Genomic DNA, 19243 nt, shown 5'->3' with positions numbered 1-19243 from the left:
AGTATTTCCAAATTTGCAATATTTGTTGCCTTTTCTTGATTCCTCTTGCTTTTAAAATACCTAACGAGAAGAGAGTTCTGTTTCACAAGATGAACATAGACCCAAGTCATGGTGCATGACAGCTGGAGTTACATAAGAGCTACATAATACATTGGGTCTACAATCAGAATCCAAATGGAAAAAATAAAGCATTAAATATTAATGAGCCTTCTCATATTAAACTTGAGAGTCAGAAAGTGTTCAGACTACTTTGCTGCACAAGACTACTGAACATTTTTTCATTTAAAACCAAAAACAAGAAAAAGCTCAAAGCGCTCTAATTCTGGAACAATTGTTCTTCTGATTTCTGCCTTTTATAATTTTCTGACTATTCAAGCATCTTATCAGTAAGTGGTAAATGGCAGTGACAGTTAATCATTTTTCACTTTTGACCATAAGAAGAATGTGACTGAGTCCCAAGAACCTGCCTCTGGGCACACTGATGCAAAAACATCCAGAGCTGTGTGAGTGGAACTCTGCTAGCTGCACACTGAAAAGCCATGCTGAAGGGTCAAAGACTGTAGGGAGATGTAGTGAGAAGGGAGAACCAGCAGAAATTGGGTGGGGGAACCTTCATGAGCTCTGGATCCCAAGCCAAGATGGAAAACATAACCATGGCAAACAGGTCTTACTAATTTAATAGAATCCCTTTTACCTTTTCTTTCCCTGAAGTCACAGCCTTTAGAGGGCTAGAAAGAAAGAATCGAACTACTTCCTATTCCCAGCACTGTTATCTAACTATTTTTACTTATTTATTTAAAACATTTATATCCCGCCCTATATCATTAAGATCTCAGGATGGCTGTAACTATGCGTCTCTATTTTCCTAGCTGTTATTGACAATGCTTTTAAAATACAATTTGGAATATTACTGAATCCATGCTTGATTGCTGAAATGCCAAAATACACCAAGAGCTGTATTCCAGATTTATTTTCCTCCTCTTTGAAGCATGATGGTATTTTAATGAGGTATTGATTAAAAACATCTCACCTTTCAAAGAAATATAAGTTGATATATGAAGATAAATTGATCCAAGCAGACAGGTTGGTAACTAAATTAAGGACAACTTGTATATGCTTTAACAAGCTGTAATTTCTTAAAAAGTAAACCACATTATTTATAGCGATTCATGATCATCAGTAATTGAAGTGAAATCTGTACTCTTTCATTACCTAAAGATTTATATCTAGTCCATCTTCCCTGTTAATTAATTGGATTACAATACTGCAGTTTCCCTCCCATCACATTGAAGCTTCTTGTTTAGACAAGAAATGCCAAACAAATTAGCATTATCTTGTGGCTCATTACTAGTTACAGTACAAAGGGGGGAGTAGGGGAATGATACATCATGAATGCTATTCTAATAAGGCTACTTTTTCCACTATTTATCTTGCAGTATTATAGCAGTAGTTATTTTAATGGTCAGAGCTACCTTCCTGTATGCTTTTTCTCACTCTCTGGTCCCTGGAGTGAATATTGCATTTTAAAAAATATTCTTTTAGATAAATATATGCATCAAGATGAGGCGTTCACTCACATCTTCTTCATACTCAGAGCCACTTTCATCTTCACTGTCTGACCTGGGTGCCACTTCATAGCTGGTAGGGAAGAAACAGGTGAGAGAACATGAGAAGGAGGGGTAACAGCCCCCAAATTCAGCATCTTTTCAAATAATATTATAAAAATCAGAGTAAAAGTGCATTTCAAAAAAGCATGGAAACAAAATGAGAATCTGAAATTATTTCAAATGTATAAATGCAATGCAAAAGGAACAGATTGTGGGTTTAGGGGCATGTTTGATTACTCACCCCGGGTTCATTTCTAACCAAGCATCCAACTGACTTGCTTTAGGAGCCTCTGGTCCAAGGAGAACTTTGCCTGTTTCAGTGTGAGTTACTTTGACTGGGAGATCACTCATCTGACTGCTCTCATCTATGGGCTAAAAATTAAGGGAACATGTAGAGCTTAATTTATGTAGAGAACATAACATTATCTCCTTCTGACAGAAACACTGAAGACAGAGACCCAGTTCGCACATAACAGCAGCAAATTGTGGGTTAATTAATTAACTCACGATTTGCATGGAACATGCTGGGTGCAATTCATGAACATTTTGAACCTAGACACTATAGGTTAATCATGGGTTAAACAACCCACAGTTAACCTACAATTAGTAGTTAGGTTGACTATAGATTGTTTAACCCATGATTAACCCACAGTGTCTGGGTTTGGATGTCACCTAGAAACCCCTGATCAGCCCAACAGGGGACTGAATATTCAAAAAGACTGCAGAACATGCCCAGCACACATCATGGCAAATCGTGGGTAAATTAATTAAACCACAATTTGCTGTTATGTCCAAACACGCTCCGTTCTATAATAAATTCAAAGTTATGGACTTCATACTAGTTACATGCTCAGAAAACCATGCCAACACTAGGTTAGAGTAAAATAACTGGAAAGGTCTTAAAAGGACATAAATTCCCCTAACCAAGGCAGGAACCTTAATCCCCTTCAAACCAACCCACACAATTTAGGCCACAATGTGATACAAGCTGTGAGCTGGTGTGTAGTATAGACGTGGTTCACACCTAACACTAAACCATGGTTTATTTAACCCATGAGTTGTAGAATTCGTCCTCTTAGGACGTAACAGCTGCTTTCAGCAGTAATTGCAAGGATGCACGTTGTGCATGAGCGGCTTCCAGTTTCCAGGAACAACCTACACCTGCAGCATCTGTAGGTTGTTTCCATAACGTCCAAACCCAGGCACTTGGGTTGTTTGTGGATTAAACAACCCCAAATTAGCCCATGGTTTGTTCTTGGGTTAACCTGCAGTTGTTTAACTCACAAAGAACCCAAAAGCTGCCGTTACGTCTCAACAGGATAATAGTGATGGGGTTGTGAATGTGGAGTTTTTAAAGCGGGTTATCGTTACATATGAACCCAGAGCTGTAGGTTATTCATGGGTTGTTTCACCAAGCTACATAGGCAGTGGGCAAGAATGGTAAAAAAAACAACAACCACCAGTCACTGTATATAAAAGTACTGCAGCACCACAAAGGCATTTGGGATACACGGATAAAGCAGCTGAAAGAGGAGGGAAACAAACAACCTAAGGATTGAGAAAATAAACCACTTTTTTCCTCGCAGGGGTTTCCTCTGACCTATGCAGGGTCAGACAAACCCTGCATAGCACAACAAACCCTGGGTTAACCATGGGTTAAATTAACCATGGCTTAGCATTCCGTGCGAACCAAGTCAGCTCTAGATGATTTATTGGCAGTGAGCCAAGCCACACACTGAAAGGGAAGGTTAAAAAAAAAAAAGTTTGTCCTCAGGGAAACTTCTTTCCTAACTTCAAATGCAGTTGTCAGTTAGCATCAACCAAAACCATTCTCATGCTTCTTTAAGTACATTAGGAATATAAACTCTATTAAAATACATTAGAATAAGTATATTATAAAGCCAGGAGTATTTAGCAGCCTCTTCCAAAAGACTTAAAAACACACCATTTCTTTTTTCTTCTTCTTACTATTTATATGTAAAGAAAATTATTATAAATATGATATACTGCAGCCTTATATACATTTACCTCTAAGTCTCATTGAACTCAATGAAACTACTTCTGAGTACACATAACATAAGAAGAGCCATGCTGGATAAGACCAAGGGTCCATCTAGTCCAGCATTCTGTTCACACAGTGGCCAACCAGCTGTCGACTGGGAACCCACAAGCAGGGCATGAGCACAACAGCACCCTCCCACCCATGTTACCCAGCAACTGGTGTACACAGGCTCACTGCCTCTGGTACTGGAGGTAGCACATAGCCATCAGGACTAGTAGCCACTGATAGCCTTTTCCTCCAGGAATTTGTCCAACCCCCTTTTAAAGCCATCCAAATGGGTGGCCATCGCTACATCCTGGGGTAGTGAGTTCCATGGTTTAACTATGTGCTGTCCTTTTATCTGTCCTGAATCTCCCACCAGTCAGCTTCATAGGATGATACCGGGTTCTAGTCTTTTGAAAAAGGGAGAAATATTTCTCCCTATCCACATTCTTCACACAATGCATAATTTTGTACACCTTTATCTTGTCTTCCCTTCCCCTCCCATAACATCTACTCAGAAGTAAGCCACACTGATTTCAATGGGACTTGGTCCCAGAGAAGTATGTGTACAAGTACAGTCTTAATTACTTACAGAGAATAGCTAAGTAGGTTTAACCAATCCTGGAGAAAAAGTTTTTAACAAAAGTAATAACAACAACATCTGTGCCATATTTCTAGCATAAGATTCTAATATACATGCACGCGGAAACTTCCTGGAGTCATTTACAGGGCATTCTAGCATGCTCATTAGTGAGATAGCTCATTAACTGCAAGGGCACTCATTAAAATCTTCAATTAGATGTGTTGGACAAAGTGTCTTCCATTAAACCAATTTACCACACATCTTACTGCATGCCAGAAAGGACAGCAAACTGTAAATACACTGATGTATATTTGCTTGATTAGTTAGGGTGTAAGAGTCCAATTTTATTTGTGAAAAGAAAAGCAAAACAGGGTTTCTTCACATTACAAAACAAAAATATAGTAGAACTGACTCCAGAATGCAATCCTTAAACAATGTCACAGCTGCATGACGTTAACATGAAATACATTATTTGCTACCTATATAATACCTTCAAATTATGTAATTTTAAAAAATGAACAATTAGGGGTGTGTTTTTTTACTAAGTTTCCTGATTTATATTGGACATACATGAAATGGTAGTCTCTAGGCCTGTGCATTGCTGCAGTCCAAATCCCAAATTCTGAAGCAGATCAGGGTGATTCTAACTACTTCAGTCTGAATCCAAAATGCGGTCCAAAGTGGATCGGAATAATCCGAAGCACTTTGGATCACTTCGGACAATTCTGAAGCCCCGACAACCTATCTGAGCAAATGTAACAACCTGCTAGAGAAGGGAGGGGGAGAGGGGTTGAGAGCGGGGAACTGGGCCTTGGAAAGTGACATCTCTAGGTGCTAATAAGGCTGAACTTTTAACCCAGCAGTTTGTTTCCTTGCTTTGTACTGCTCCTTCTTTGGCTCACCCCACCCCCACTTCTCAATTACTATTCCTTCCCTACCCATTTCTCAGCTCTCTATATTCTTATAAAAAAAGAAAGAATACCACCCCTGCCACCCCTTTTCTCTTCCATTAGGCTTTAGTGTTATTTACCTTCCTCTCTCCCCTTAGCTTGTAGGTAAGTCTTTTTTTCTGTTATCTGCTTTTCTTTTGGTCGTATGTGTGTGTGCTGTGTGAGTGCACCATATTTGGTGTGCACATTACTGTGCACAAGCAAACAGTGTGCGGCCAAAGCAATACATAATATGAAGCATCATCACTTTTACTGATTTTCCAAGACTGTTTGCCTGTCGCTTGCTTTCCCTTGTGTACATCAAATGACCATAAGAGGAATATGATCAGGTGAGGCTATATGTATTTTTTAATGTTTGCTTCATCTTACCCTTCCTACGGAAAAGAGCTGCCAAAATGATCAGGGGGCTGGAGCAACTCTATCTTCAATGTTTGGGCTATTTAATTTAGACGAAAGGCAAATAAGGGTAGAGGTTTATAAAATTATATGGAGTAGAGGAAGTGAAGCAGTGCAATTAATAAATAAGCCCCACTGAGTTCAGACTTTTCCAGGTAATGTGTATTGCAATTTGCAGCCAAAGAGATGTTTAGCTTTTCTTTCTTCCTTTAAGGTCACTGGTAGATTCAGGACAGACAAAAGGAAAGTACTTTTGCACTTCAAAAAAACTCCTACACCAGAGATTAGGGACAGTGACCTCCTAACTGTCACCTTAAACACCTTCTGATTAGGATCTCTAATCCCCTGTGTGGCTGACAGTTTTTTACCTTTTGTTTTAGTTTCTGAGAAAAGGAAACTTTATGTATGGCTAGCACAAAAACTACTAGGCTGAACTGTCTGACGTTTGGCAGGTTCAGTCACCTCCACTGAGGCTGCCAGGTGCCCAAATTTCATGCACTTCTGGGGAAGCACTGAAGAATTATAGCTTTTTGCTTTGAGAGATTTCCTCACAAAACTCAAATTTTACCTGTGCCTAGCACAAAAACTACTGGGCCAAACTGTCTAAAGGTCCCCATAGTTCATGTATTTATCATAAAAACTAAAAAGGTTATGGTAATTTCTGTTTTCCAGTGCAAGTCGAGAGCTTCGGCTATTGGGCGGTATAGAAATGAACTAAATAAATAAATAAATAAATAAATAAATAAATGTCGATGGGAAAACATAAAATACAAATAATTTGGCTGTCTGAATCTTGATTCGAATACGAATCTGAAGTGAGTCAGATCAGGTCTGAATTGGTCCAAAGCTAATTGAGGCTGATTAGGGCGACCTGAATTGGCCACAAAAGCAAATCAGGGGGTCCATGCACAGCCTTACTAATCTCACACATAAATCTGTCCTTCATAACCAATATGAGGCTGCAGCAAATTTGGGAGACATTTCATGCACTTAAAGCTAATTAATTCACATCAACTTTTGTATTTTTTATGCTCTAGCCTTACATTTACATGTCATCTTTAAGAGGACCAAGTGGAAAACATGTGATCAAAAGACAAGGCATCAGTCTTTAAAAGAAATGCATCATAAATACATTGGCTTAGATCCTGAGATCCTGTGAGCAGAACTCCATTCAGGATACTGTACTTCCACTCATGTGGTTTTTACATGAAGTAAAAACAGATGTGGTTTTTATTGATTCTCCTTTCCCCTACATACCCCTAAAAATCTGCTTTGGAGGGTTGGGGTGATGTGGGGGGCTGTAAGGGGGAGAATCAATTGACATCTACCCACCCCCACCCCTCATTTTTACCAGTACAGCCTTCATTAGATCAAAGGCCCTTCAGCGAATGGAAGGGCAACTCAGTGTCCAAGCCATTAAAAAAACCTCTTAAAAATTATGTTACTGCTATCATATGAACATACAGGTTTCTTTATTTACAATGTTATGATAAACTAGATTATAGCAGTCTAGAAATATTCATAGACAACCATACTAAGGGAAATAGCCCTGTTTGTCTTTTTGGCCCAGTTCTGAACTCACTCTACATGCTGGTGTACAGACTATGGCATTTTGTTCATTACTAATTGAGGGCAGTATGTTGAAATGCCTTCTAAAGAGACTCTAGAATTCTTACCTCTCCATCAGGACCAAGTCCAGATCCTATTCCTTCTGTATTGTCTTCTGCTTTCTGTAATGAAAACATACAGACTAAAGTTATGTTCAAGAGAGTATATGAACATATAAAAAGTATATCTTTCACACTGTGGATTTGATAAATACTACATTCTATACATTCAGTTGTTTGTTTTCCAGGGACAGGGGTGCAGGTCACGCTACTTCAGTTTGAACTAAAATGGAGCCTATTTTTCACTGTTCCACAGGGAGTCTAGAGAACTTCAGGGTGAAAAAGGTAAACCGCATAAATTCCACGCTTCAGATTGATTAACCCATCTTCAAACTGTATTCTGTCTATATAGGCTCCATTATCTGAAGCAGCAGAGCAATGCAATGATTGGCGATGTGAAAGCCTCGGAAAAAAAACCCAGAAAAATGGGATGGGGTTTCCTTCTTTTTCCAAGGACCATTTTAGGGGGGGGGGGGGGTTCTGAAAAACTGAACAGCTTTGGATTATGAAATATTTTATTTTGGAATTTAAGACAAGGTGTTTATGTATTGCACCCAAGCCTTTACTCCCCCCGAAATGATTCCCAAAGAACTAGGTAATAAGAAGACTTCTTTAGAAAGACTAGAGATGTCAAATTTCTGGAAATAATGAGGCCATGGGGGAAAATGTTTTTTTATCCTCTCTATAAGATTCTCAGCATAGTTATTTCTTCCATTTCTTATTAAAATTATTGATTCAATGTATCTTGTACTGATAAGACATTTTTGGATGCTCCAAGTAATGCTCAGTTTCCCAACATGTGAATAGATTCACCATATCATAATATGGAAGAAAATTTACATACTTGATAGTTTGGGTTTTGTTCTACAGAGTCCTGTGTTTCTGGACTTTTCTTCCTCTGCCTCCAGTTCTTCCTGCTTCTTCTGGCTTCTAGGTTGATTCAGATGTTTCAGCGACTACTTGCTGAAGTTCCCTCTGGTCAGACATAAACTAGGAATCTAAATATGTTATGCATAACTTGGCTTGCTCATAAAATTAATCATGTTTGGTATATTACATTTTGAAAGTATAGTTTATTCAGACAATAATTAGAAATTTACTAACAGTTCACTTTTTAAAGTTTTCAAATATAATAATAATTTTATGAGCAAACCATGTTATACATAATATAATTTTAGGAACATAAAGGCTGCTTTACATTCCTAAAGCAGCCTTCCCTCAACATGGTGTCCTACAGATGTTTTAGACTACACTGGCCAGCATTCCTGACTATTGACCATGCTGCCTGAGGCTGATAAGAGCTCAGGTCTAAAATATCTGGAGGGCGCCAAGTTGAGGAAGGCTGTCCTAAAGCAACAAAGTGACTATAGATCTCTAAAGAGTGCTTTAAAAAAAGTGGTATTGCTTATTTTTCCCCAAATGTCCATTCCCTCCCGCCGTCTCCAAACAGGGAAAAAACATTTTTTCCCCCATGGCTTCAAAGTTTCCAGAAATTTTACATCTCTAGCAATGGTATCTTAGGATCTGCCCCTGCAAATGGAAACTGGTTCCTAGTCCTAAATTGTTATTCAGAGCAGAACAGTTTGAAACAAATGGGTAATTTTCCTGTGGCAGCTTCATCTGTGATGTTCCTCTTGGACCTTCCTCCTGCTGTTCCCTCAGCACGTCCTGTCTCATATTTTTCTTTTTCACATTTGTTTCCCAACTCATCTTCATTCTGTATGCTTAAACGTCTCCATACACTGCCTTTCCTTCCCCTCCATACCACCTAAGACCCTTCTAAAACAACCTTTTGATATTCAAGTACAAAATACACAAGTCTGCACCTGTTGTAAAGAGCACATGCATATACAAATACTGCATTCCTTCTTACAAATATGTATTTTGAAAAGAAACGCAGCAGTTTTTACACAGATGGGTTCTTCATATGTGCTACAAGATTATGTCTTGTACTCGGGTACTGCATGCCAAGTACAAAATATCATATAAGGAGTAGCTCTTATTTTTCCTCCTTTTTCACTTTCGTTTCCTCTCACTCTGCTGCTTAACAGCAACCAGCACCCACTGAAAAATGAGAACAATTTGCATTTCTCATTTCTAAAGACAGTATTTGAATCAATGAGAATGCACTGTGCCCCAAGGGAAAGCCATACACACAGCTGCTCACACACAGACACATGCAGGCACACCCACAAGCAGGATCTGACCACTGTAGCGCTGTTGACTGGCCTAGGTTATATTTATCTTATTCTCTCCTTTCCCTTTTCTGGTGGTGGTGGCACTGGCCAGCAGTAAGACGGCCCCGACAGGCAGGTAGATGGCAGGCAGGCAAACCTGGCAGCAGACTGGTAGCCACAGGAGATAGACAGGCCCCGGCAGCGCCTAAGAGCAACTGGCTAAGGCTTTTAAGAATAAGCAGCAGCAACTACCAGATGGCCTTCTACATTTAAAAAGGCTACTGCTATCATGCCACACCTTCCATTCTATATTAGCTGCTACTCTAAAGTGTGGAAGAAGGGTGGAACCCATAGCTAATGTGCCTGCTCACAAATTAAAGACCTGTTCAGAACTGAGATTTAAGACAAGATTTCACATGCAGAGTGTACTGATATTAAGCGCAACACACACATATTGTGTCCCATATGAAGAGTGCACAGGTCTATAAAACACATTCTATTTAAATACACCTGAGCAGCAGGCGAAAAAAGAATTGAGCCCATGTCAATTTTAAGGGAAAGCAACAACAACACCGCCCTTTGTATCTGCTGCAACAGGTGCTGACACCTGAAAACGCCATGTATGTGTAGCCCTCTCATGCAGAAATGGCAAAGTGAAGGCAACTCGTATCTGGAAATATTTGGAAAATGTAAAGCAGGGGTCCACAACCTTTTTGGACTGGTGGGCACATTTGTGAATTTAAGAAACTGCTGCAAGCACCACCACAAAATGGCTCCCATAGAGGATGTGGCTAGTCACATAATGGCTAATCAAGAGGTGAGCAGGGGGAGATAAACTGTGAGGCTAGAGGCTGGGAGAGAAGGGGAAATGGAAAGAGTTGCTTCCTGGCCAACCCAATCTTCTTCTGTCCACAGACACCTTTCCCCTTTGCTCACTCTCTCTCCACTCCCAGCCTCTAGACTTGCTATTTCTCCCCTCCAAACCCCTTTCCTCACTATTTATCTCCCTTCCCCAACCTTAGCTTTCATCTTTCTCTCCCTTCCTAGCCCCTAGCCTTGTTCTTTTTCTCCCACTCGCCCCCTTATCTTGCCGTTTCTGTCCACTCCCAACTTCTAGCCTCGCTCTTTCTTTCTCCCACATCTTTACCTCGCCGTTCCTCCCCCCTCCTAGCCTCTATGTTTGCTCTTTCTCTCCCCTCTATCCCTTTGCCTTGCTTCTTCTTCCTTCGCACTGAACAGCTGATTAGCAGCAGAGTCAGGAACAGGAAGGAGAACCTGGCACCCTAACGTTTTTCAATTTGTTATTAACAATTTTTTTTTTTTGAAGAGTGAAGAACTTTGTGGGCTCCATTGGAGGTGCCCATGGGCACTGCGTTGGGGACCCCTGATAGAAAGAACAGAGGGAAGGTGGGGTCAAAATTACTGATAACTTCTGTTAAGGATATGAGTACTAGAAGCAGATGACAGCTCAGATTACATGACATTGCCAAACAGTAATTGGTGTCAAACAGATTTCAGTTTTTAATGGGTTGGATCCAAAGGAGAGAGAGTTTGAAGGTGCCTTTCCATTTATGGACCAAGTTTTCTGTTCAGAGAAAAGCTCCTTTGGATCCAACACTCTATTTTAGATCTAATCCAATATTTTATCGTTTTTTGGCAAAAAAAGATCAAACTAAAAAAACACTTACATATTGTGTTCTATTACATATATTAGCATTTCTTCCACTTTGTTTTTTATCTGCACAATCATAAAACATTTAATCTCTGAATCTACTGCTTTATGCAGTGACAATATGAATAAATAACTGAAACTGCACTTACTGTAATCCACTGAAATTTAGAATGCGTTGTCAGAATTTTTTTTTTTTTAATACACCACCCGTGATTATATACTTTATGATTGCCATTCAGTTGTGCAAGAATGTACAGTGATTAAAGATTAGACTATCCACTATGGAATTATTATATGCTCATTGTTATCTTTAAAATATTTCACTGATGCTGTAATCCTACACCCACTTATGTGGGAGTAAGTCCTACTGAACTCAATGAGACTTACTTTTGAGTAGATGTGTATAGGATTGTGCAGTAAAGCTGTTGGAGGAGGGAAAGTGGGCTTAAAACCCATGTCTAGCCAACAGACGTTTTTTATAGAATAAGGTGCTGTCTGCTGAGTTTAAGACACGAACAGATAACAGCCATCTGAGAGGGGTTAGGACAGTGAAGAGGTGCCTATCTGTTTGTTGGTGGAGAAGAGCTCTCCTCGGGGTGTCCACTGCAGAGGCCCTTGGTACACTCCACATTCGTAAATCTACCACCAGAGGTGTTCCTGCCCATGGTGTGCTGGGCGCACGGAAGAAAGTATCTTGGAAACACTGGGCCCAAAGCCCCCCCACCTCTACAGGATCAGCCTAATCAGCCTCAGGCTGATGTAGATATTTTCCCTCTCATTGGAACCAACATCAGAAATTTAAAACAACAACAACCCACCAGTGTTAGTCTGCCGCCTGCCCAACCCTGGCTGGCATGAGCAGGCAGAGCTTTGGAAGCAGTGAACAATCCTTCATTTCATTCCCCTCCACATACACACTTAGGATTGCTCTGTTACACAGCAGGAGTTCCAATTCCAAACAGTCATAACATTTTCATCTATTTATCTATCTGGAAGACTTTAATAACACTCTTCTTTCAAAGTTCTCAGGGCGATTCACAATATTTAAAACAGTAAAACAAACCAAAGAGTAACAACACTTAATTTTTATCATCATCAAACACAATTTATTCTAACTATTATTATGCATGAAATAAAATGGTAAATTGCAGCCATGTACATGTGGAGTTTAGACACTCATGGTTATCTTAACTGCTGGCTTTTTGACTGAATGATTTAAAATATGTCCTTATTCTTAAATTTGCATTTTCTTCTTGTTCTAAAAATGTTTTATGAGGATATTTTTATTTTGTGAACTGCCTGAAAGATGGCATTAAAATGCTTAAATAAAGCTAGAAAAAAATATTTCAGGTTCACAGGAGTCAGTAACTAATTGTCAAGCAGCATCTCTGCACTGGGTTAAAAAGGTCAACATTTTGTACAACCGAATCAAACTTTAGGTTCTTGGGTGGCCAAGTACCTGGGACTTTTCCGGGGCTTCAGTGGGAATATTCTGTTTTGCTTTCATTTAAATGTAATGCTAAATGTATAAGAGGCATGTATGAAAGCTGGATGGAATCCTATCCATCAGCTCTCTGTTGTCAGTCAGAAACATCTCCCAGAGAAAAGGTGCATTTTGGAACACTCCCCTTCATAAAAGAGGTGCAAATGTTAAATCTGCATAAAAAAAGGTTTTTGTTTTTGTTTTCCAGAAGGGAATACATTCTTGGTTATTCTATTTTGGTTGGTTATTTGTCAAGTACAGAATTATAACTAGGAAGAAAACATGAAGTTCAGTGTGGATTCTCCATAATTCTTTCTCTTGGGTAAAGGGGACTCATTCCCTAATTATACACAGGAAGGCTAGAGGGGAGTCATATTTCAGTGCCCACCAATTCATCAATGCTTTTCCCAAGGGCACATCTCAAAGATCCCCTGTTATGTAGTTGCTACTGAAGAGGGGAGCATTTAATTGTATTTTAAAAACGGTGGTAGCGTAATTAAAATGAATTAGGAAGATTATTTACTAGGAAGATCTGAGACATGGAGGTGAGAAAAGTGAATTTATATAGTTACAAGTCATGCGTTAAGCCACGTGTGATTGTACTTACAGCTCCTTGGGTTGGTTAACAAAACTGACCTGATGACCATCTCAGTAGCTAGACATATGGAAAAACTGACCACAGTAAAGGAATGGGTTCGTGTCTAGTTTTCCTGAGCTTAGCATGTCATATGCCAAATGAACGATGTTGCAAAACAATGCCAAATACATGTCACAGACACTTCTGTTCAGTAAAGAAAAAGCCAGGCTCATGGCACGAAAAGGGCCAGACTCTTTTGAGTAGAAGGGCTCATTTTGCATATTAATCCATTCCATACAGCGAAGACACAGCAAGATGCTCCTTTTAACAGCACACTCAAAACTAGGACATTTATGAAATGAGCCACGGCCAGACTCCAGCGAAGAGTGAGACTATAAACTGAAATGCATTGGACACTTCATTTCCATTTAAATTTCTTTCCTCCAGCATTAGAAGCACATGGTGTTTTGAGGTCCCTTTCCCCAAGATTCAGTGCTATAGGAAGCACCATTCAAAATAGATGGTGCTAAATATCCACCTACTGAGAAGATAAAAAACAGTGTCTCTAATTGGGACCTAGCAGTCAACAGTCATGCTTTTCTAACCTCAAGATTTAACCACTTTACAGTGCAATCGTGTGTTTGTTTAGTACAAAAGAAGTCTTACAACTCCCAGCATTCCCCAGTTAGCAGTGCTGGCTGGGGAATGCTGGTAGTTGTAGGATTTTCTCTGTCTAAACATGTATAGGATTGCACCCTTAAATGCCCTTTAACACTATTCTTAGAAGGCTGTTTGGAAGGTATTCCCCCCTCCCCATGAGTGTATGTATGTGTTCATGCTTATTATACTAGTGCTCTAGCACTCATGCTGGTGCTGCTGATCATGACCTAGAAATTTCTAAATCATTGGTGGGCAACTTGTGGCTCTCCATATGTTTTGTGCTTCAACTCCCATCATCCCACACCACTGGCTGTGCTAGTTCGCGCTGATGGGAGCTGTTGGCCAAAACATCTGGAGGGTGTTGCCCATCCGAGCTTTAAATGGATTGGATCCTAAGTATCTTAGAGAGTATTCTTCTAAGCATCCTTCTTATGTCCCCTCATAATCCTTAGGACTGACCAAGAATACAATTTGTGCAGAAAGGGAGAGTGTTGTTATTTTTAATACAGGGTACTGTGGCTGCAATCCTTAGCACACTTGGGATTCTTTCTTCTGAGGGATCATGCTTACGATTGTGCGGTAAATTTAATTCTAATAACATACTGTTGCCTGCCCCAGGCTTCTGGAACAGGATGAATGTCACAAATAGCACTCTTTTCATGATCCAAAAAAAATCGCAAGGAGCAGGATCAGAGTAGCAAGCCTTATTCCCACCCCCACCGCACCCCCACACATTTATCAGCACATCTGTGACATGCCTAGGCTTATATATCGCCAGAGACTGAGCTTTTAGCAAGGTCCCTGACTGGTTGTACATGCCTATAGGTGTACAGAGGATTGTGCAGTGCAAATAAATGCACATATGGCTGGATTTGCCACTACAGTGCCACTCCCACCTACATGCATTGACTGCATGTGCCTTGGATCATGAGAAGAGGGATAATGTATTTATGATTATGGTGTTGTTAATACTTTGTTTTGTTTGACATAAGAGAAGTCATTCTTTGTGGATTCTTTCTTTTGTTTTCTTTCTGTAAGCAACAACAGCTGCAAGAATGCATATTTATTATTTATTGCATTTATATCCCACTTTTTTCCTCTTGCAAGGAACCCAAGGTGGCTGAATATTTCCAATGGCAGGCTGAATTAAGATTTTTCATGAGAACAACCAGTGGTCTCGTTTCACTCTTAAGTGGCCCTAGCTAGCAGTCACTGCCAATCAAGAAGTTGTATCATCTTCTTCCCTCACATCCTCTTTGGGTACTTTTGCTTTATATAGAAAGTCCCTGGGATGGGATCACACACATTCATTCTCTCTGTGTGTCTCCTATCCTGATAACTGAGGAATGCCAGGATGCCAGGCATCCTTTGAGGTATGGGTGATCTGCTTGCTAGCAGCCATGCCATATCCCGGAACATATGGTAATATAACTAATCCAGTGTTAACATTGACAGCTCCAAGTAAAGACAGGGGCAGGAAGTAAAATGAATTGCTACAGAGAGATCTCTTAATTTTCCTTTGTTTTCCACCTCAGCCTTATACTGTTCTGCCCTTTAATCTTCTATAATAATAAAAGAGGATCTGTGTCTTGTGCCATAGTGTCAAGACTGTGAAACCTAGATACCTGCAACGTCGCATGCAGGGGATAATAGGGGTCTGCACCTTGGGGGTTATTTAGTTTTTAAAATGCATTAATGTAAATGTGTCCATGTGTTTGAAGCCTACAGTACCCTATATGGTTCCAGCCCAGCCTATCTTAAGGAGCGCCTCCAGCAGCACCACACAGGCCGCTTAACAAGATCAGCCTCGGATGGCCTTCTCTCTGTCCCATCAGCCAGGACAGCTAGACTGGTGGGGACGAGGGAGAGGGCCTTTTCTGTGGTGGCCCCCACTCTGTGGAACTCCCTCTCGAGGGAACTCCGTCATGCCCCCTCTTTAATGAGCTTCCGTCGTGCATTAAAAACGTGGTTGTTCAGGCAGGCATTTGGGGTGGGCTAGGGTATTTTAGAAAATGTTTTTATTGTAGAATTTTATTGTTTTAAACTGTTTTATTGTATGCTGTACATCGCCCAGAGTGGCTGGGTGACCAGCCAGATGGGTGATTAATAAATTTAATAATAAATAAATAAATAAAAATCTACAGTCACTAGATGGCAGACTTCCCTAACCAGCACATAGCTTTGGAGTCAAAACAGTTTGACACCGGGGGGGGGGGGGGAGAGTAGTCTGAGCGACAGAGTTATCTATCTGCCCTTTCCCCTCTGCTGTGGGGTAGGGGAATGGAGTGGATAGATCCTGCCCTCAGGGGGCTACAGGAGTGTACCATGTCAAGGACTGTGCCTACAAGTGCAAATCACTTCACTCAGATGGGTACAATGTATCAGACTCTGACATCAGTGTAAATTTGCTTGAAGGCACCCCACATCAAATAAGGACTGTTCCAACCTGTGCAATGCTGAGTTCATTACCTAGTTTTCTTAAAAACAAAGTTTATGAAGGAGACTATTCTGGAATTGCTGGCCTAGCCATACTGCCTAGCTCTACACTGTCAGAAGGACCTCAGGATTCTGTTCCGCCTGAGAAATAAACAAGGTAACAATAGTTGCAATTGAACTGCAGATGTAGAGTTTGAAATTCCCCTAATTTATGTCCTACCTACTGTAACAAGCCATACCTATATCTAAAACTGAGCCGAGGAGAGAGAAGACTCTGATGGATCAGCCTGGCTCTGTGACAATGGGATATAAACTTCAATCTATAAAATAACTAATAGAAACCAGTAAGAAACAGCTGAAAAAAGTAAAAGCTCTTAAAGTGCCATAGGATTTTTCATTTCCTGGGAACCAACCTTGAAGCATGGGCTCCGAAGTTGGTTCCCAAGAAACTGCCTTCCTCCCCACTCCCCCACCACCTTGTAGGTGGCGCAGTTTGCCCCTGGCTCCGCACTCATAAGAGCAGAGCGGGGGGAAAGGGGGCATTCCTGGGGTCCCGGATTATGCACTGTCCGCCCTCCCCTCCCCCGCTCCAAACTGTTCCAGCTGAACAGCTGAAATTGGCCACCTAGACGCAAGCGCAAGGCGCCTGGAGCACAGAGGAGAAGATCCCTTCCATGCTCCGCCTCCCCCTGCACTGGATAGTCGGTCCGAGTTCGGAGGTAGCCAACTGTCCCCATAGGATGGTGCCATAACTGAGTAAAGAACCATTCAAGGGGGATCCGGCTTTGTTAAAAATGAAATCCTCTTTACCTAGCATCTTATATGACTAAGACTTTTTTAAGATCTTGAGAGTCACTTTCATTAAGAGTGCCACTTACTTTTTAGCGGGAGGAAAGTAAAGGTTGAAGGGAGGTATTTAAAAAGTCTTTCAGTGACAGCTGAATTATATACTTGCCTTCTTTCTTCTCCTCCTCTTCTTCTTTTCTTTGGCAGCTTGTGCTTGCTTGTGCTCCCACACCAGATTAGTCAGGTTAGCTACATATTCATCAGTTTGCTGTAGCAGATATGCCAAACGTCTGTCTTTCTTCTGATCAATCAGCTTACGGTAGCCTTCTTCATCTTCAGCCTAGCATTGCAAGGAAATGAAAATTCATGTAACATTACCACTCACTATATAGTCCCCCATCCAGTTTAATGGGGAGGGGGGCAATTTCAATGCTAGACCCAGAATGGCTTAACTGGGGGAAGGGAGGCAGTTTCAATAATTTCTATAGGTTTGGGTGCCATTCTGGAAAACATCCATACAATTAGCCACCTGACTTACTTAAATCATGCTTGTCACATCCTGCTACCAAAATGGTAATGTGCCAAGCTTAAAATGGTTAAAATACGCAAAATAAAACTCCCTCCATTCTGTTTGTATCTTAAAAACATTGTTAAAATGTTGCAACAGCTGTATAATGGCGAGGACATGGAACCATGTGATGAGGTCTTCTTTCCTAGGCACCAGATGCAGCCATGGAAAGAGTTGCAATTAACTATCAGGGGAAAGTTCAGAGAAACGTTAAAGTGGTGTATTAAAAGCCAAGATGGGCTGAGGTCAAAACATGGATGAACAAACTAGAGTTTTCAGAGTGAACAATGTTGGAAAATGTGGGTACAAGCCCGCCATATTTAAGCACTCTGCATCTTATTGATTTCAACTGTTTCCCATTACAATCAGTGAGACTCCAAAGCATTTAACTTTCGGTGGGATACTGGAAAATATGGGTACAACCCCACCACATTTAAGTACCTTTACATCCTACTGATGCCAATAGAAGAGTTGAAATGTTTCCTATTAATATCAGTGAGACTACAACATGCTTAACTTTTCCTGAAATCCTGCCACTTGTCTGTGTCATGTTAATCATTCTCAGAATATGACTGGCATGATAAATAACTGAAAGGTGGAAGTGATACTGTAGCTTAAATATAATTAGAAGGTTAGGATATGGTCTCTATGCTGTGAATGCTAACAAGTGTTTGAAAGAAATTACTATACTGTCTACTGAGAAATGATAAATCCTTAAAAATAGATGACTATAAAAGAGTAGCTAGTGTCACCTTGAAGTTATGAATAATGGGGTCAAACTCTAAAAGGGAGCAACACAATTAAAATACCTGAAACCACACAGTAAGGTGGAAGTGGTGTAATTAATCACGTTAAAAATATTCAATTGACATCTTCACCACCACTTTAAAATGCATATAAAAAACACGAAAGTTTTACATATGCAAACTGGAATCATATTTTCACCAGGTGATCGAAAAAAGCTCAGTGTGAGCAGCAAAAAGTGCAGCCATGATCTTGGAAATGGCTTCCTCCATGCAGTCATATGCATAGGAGGAACCATGTGGGAAGTGGGGGAAAGACACAAGTTCACAAGTGGTAAACTCGCTTATGGAATGTGCTCCCCAAGGAGGCTCGCCTGCAGCCTCCTTTGATGTCTTTCTGGCACCAGAAAATGACCTTTTCCCCAGCCCTTTGAATTCTTAATCTGTTGAGCAACTGTGCTTCATGCTTATTTTATTGCTGCTGTTTATTTTTTTTCCTGTTCTTATTGTTGTTCTTAGCCTGATGACTATGAACTGCCCTGGGACTATCATAAAATAAATAAAATGTGTCAGTTGGCCCCAAATCTCTTGGGCTAAAAGCCAAAAAGACCTATTAGCGTGAATAATTCATTATTAGAATAATATTAAAGGGATATTAAACCTGATTATTTTAAAACATCTAATTCAGCAGATTCAGAGGCGGTTCATACAACTGTCCTGCTCATGGCAGTCACCTTCCCTCCCCCACATCCTTTTGGGCCAGTGGCATTTTCCTCTCTTTTAGTCAGGTAGTGTCACCGGGCCATGAGTAGAACCTGCAACTGAGAATATGGATTTGCAATGATGTAGCATAGGACAAAAACAAAACATGATTATCAGGAGCTAGGTAGTGTT

At 40.5% G+C, this 19243-nt stretch overlaps 1 protein-coding gene across 3 annotated transcripts in view; it reads right to left on the bottom strand.

The window, feature by feature from the left end:
- Positions 1-19243, bottom strand: part of SMARCA2 (SWI/SNF related BAF chromatin remodeling complex subunit ATPase 2) — a 147132-nt gene that overhangs the window by 74233 nt on the left and 53656 nt on the right. For all 3 annotated transcript variants that reach the window (XM_084834397.1, XM_084834399.1, XM_084834398.1), the window contains 4 exons: positions 17208-17378; positions 7257-7310; positions 1849-1979; positions 1578-1638 (listed from right to left, as the gene is read on the bottom strand). In XM_084834397.1, the coding sequence (XP_084690523.1) occupies positions 1578-1638; positions 1849-1979; positions 7257-7310; positions 17208-17378 (417 nt within the window). The remainder of the gene's footprint in view (positions 1-1577; positions 1639-1848; positions 1980-7256; positions 7311-17207; positions 17379-19243) is intronic.

The sequence above is a fragment of the Heloderma suspectum genome, chromosome 2, assembly GCF_057233095.1.
Source record: "Heloderma suspectum isolate Gila_16-S chromosome 2, 16-S_ref, whole genome shotgun sequence".
NCBI classification, from domain to species: domain Eukaryota; kingdom Metazoa; phylum Chordata; class Lepidosauria; order Squamata; family Helodermatidae; genus Heloderma; species Heloderma suspectum.
This window is presented reverse-complemented; position numbering and strand designations above follow the sequence as displayed.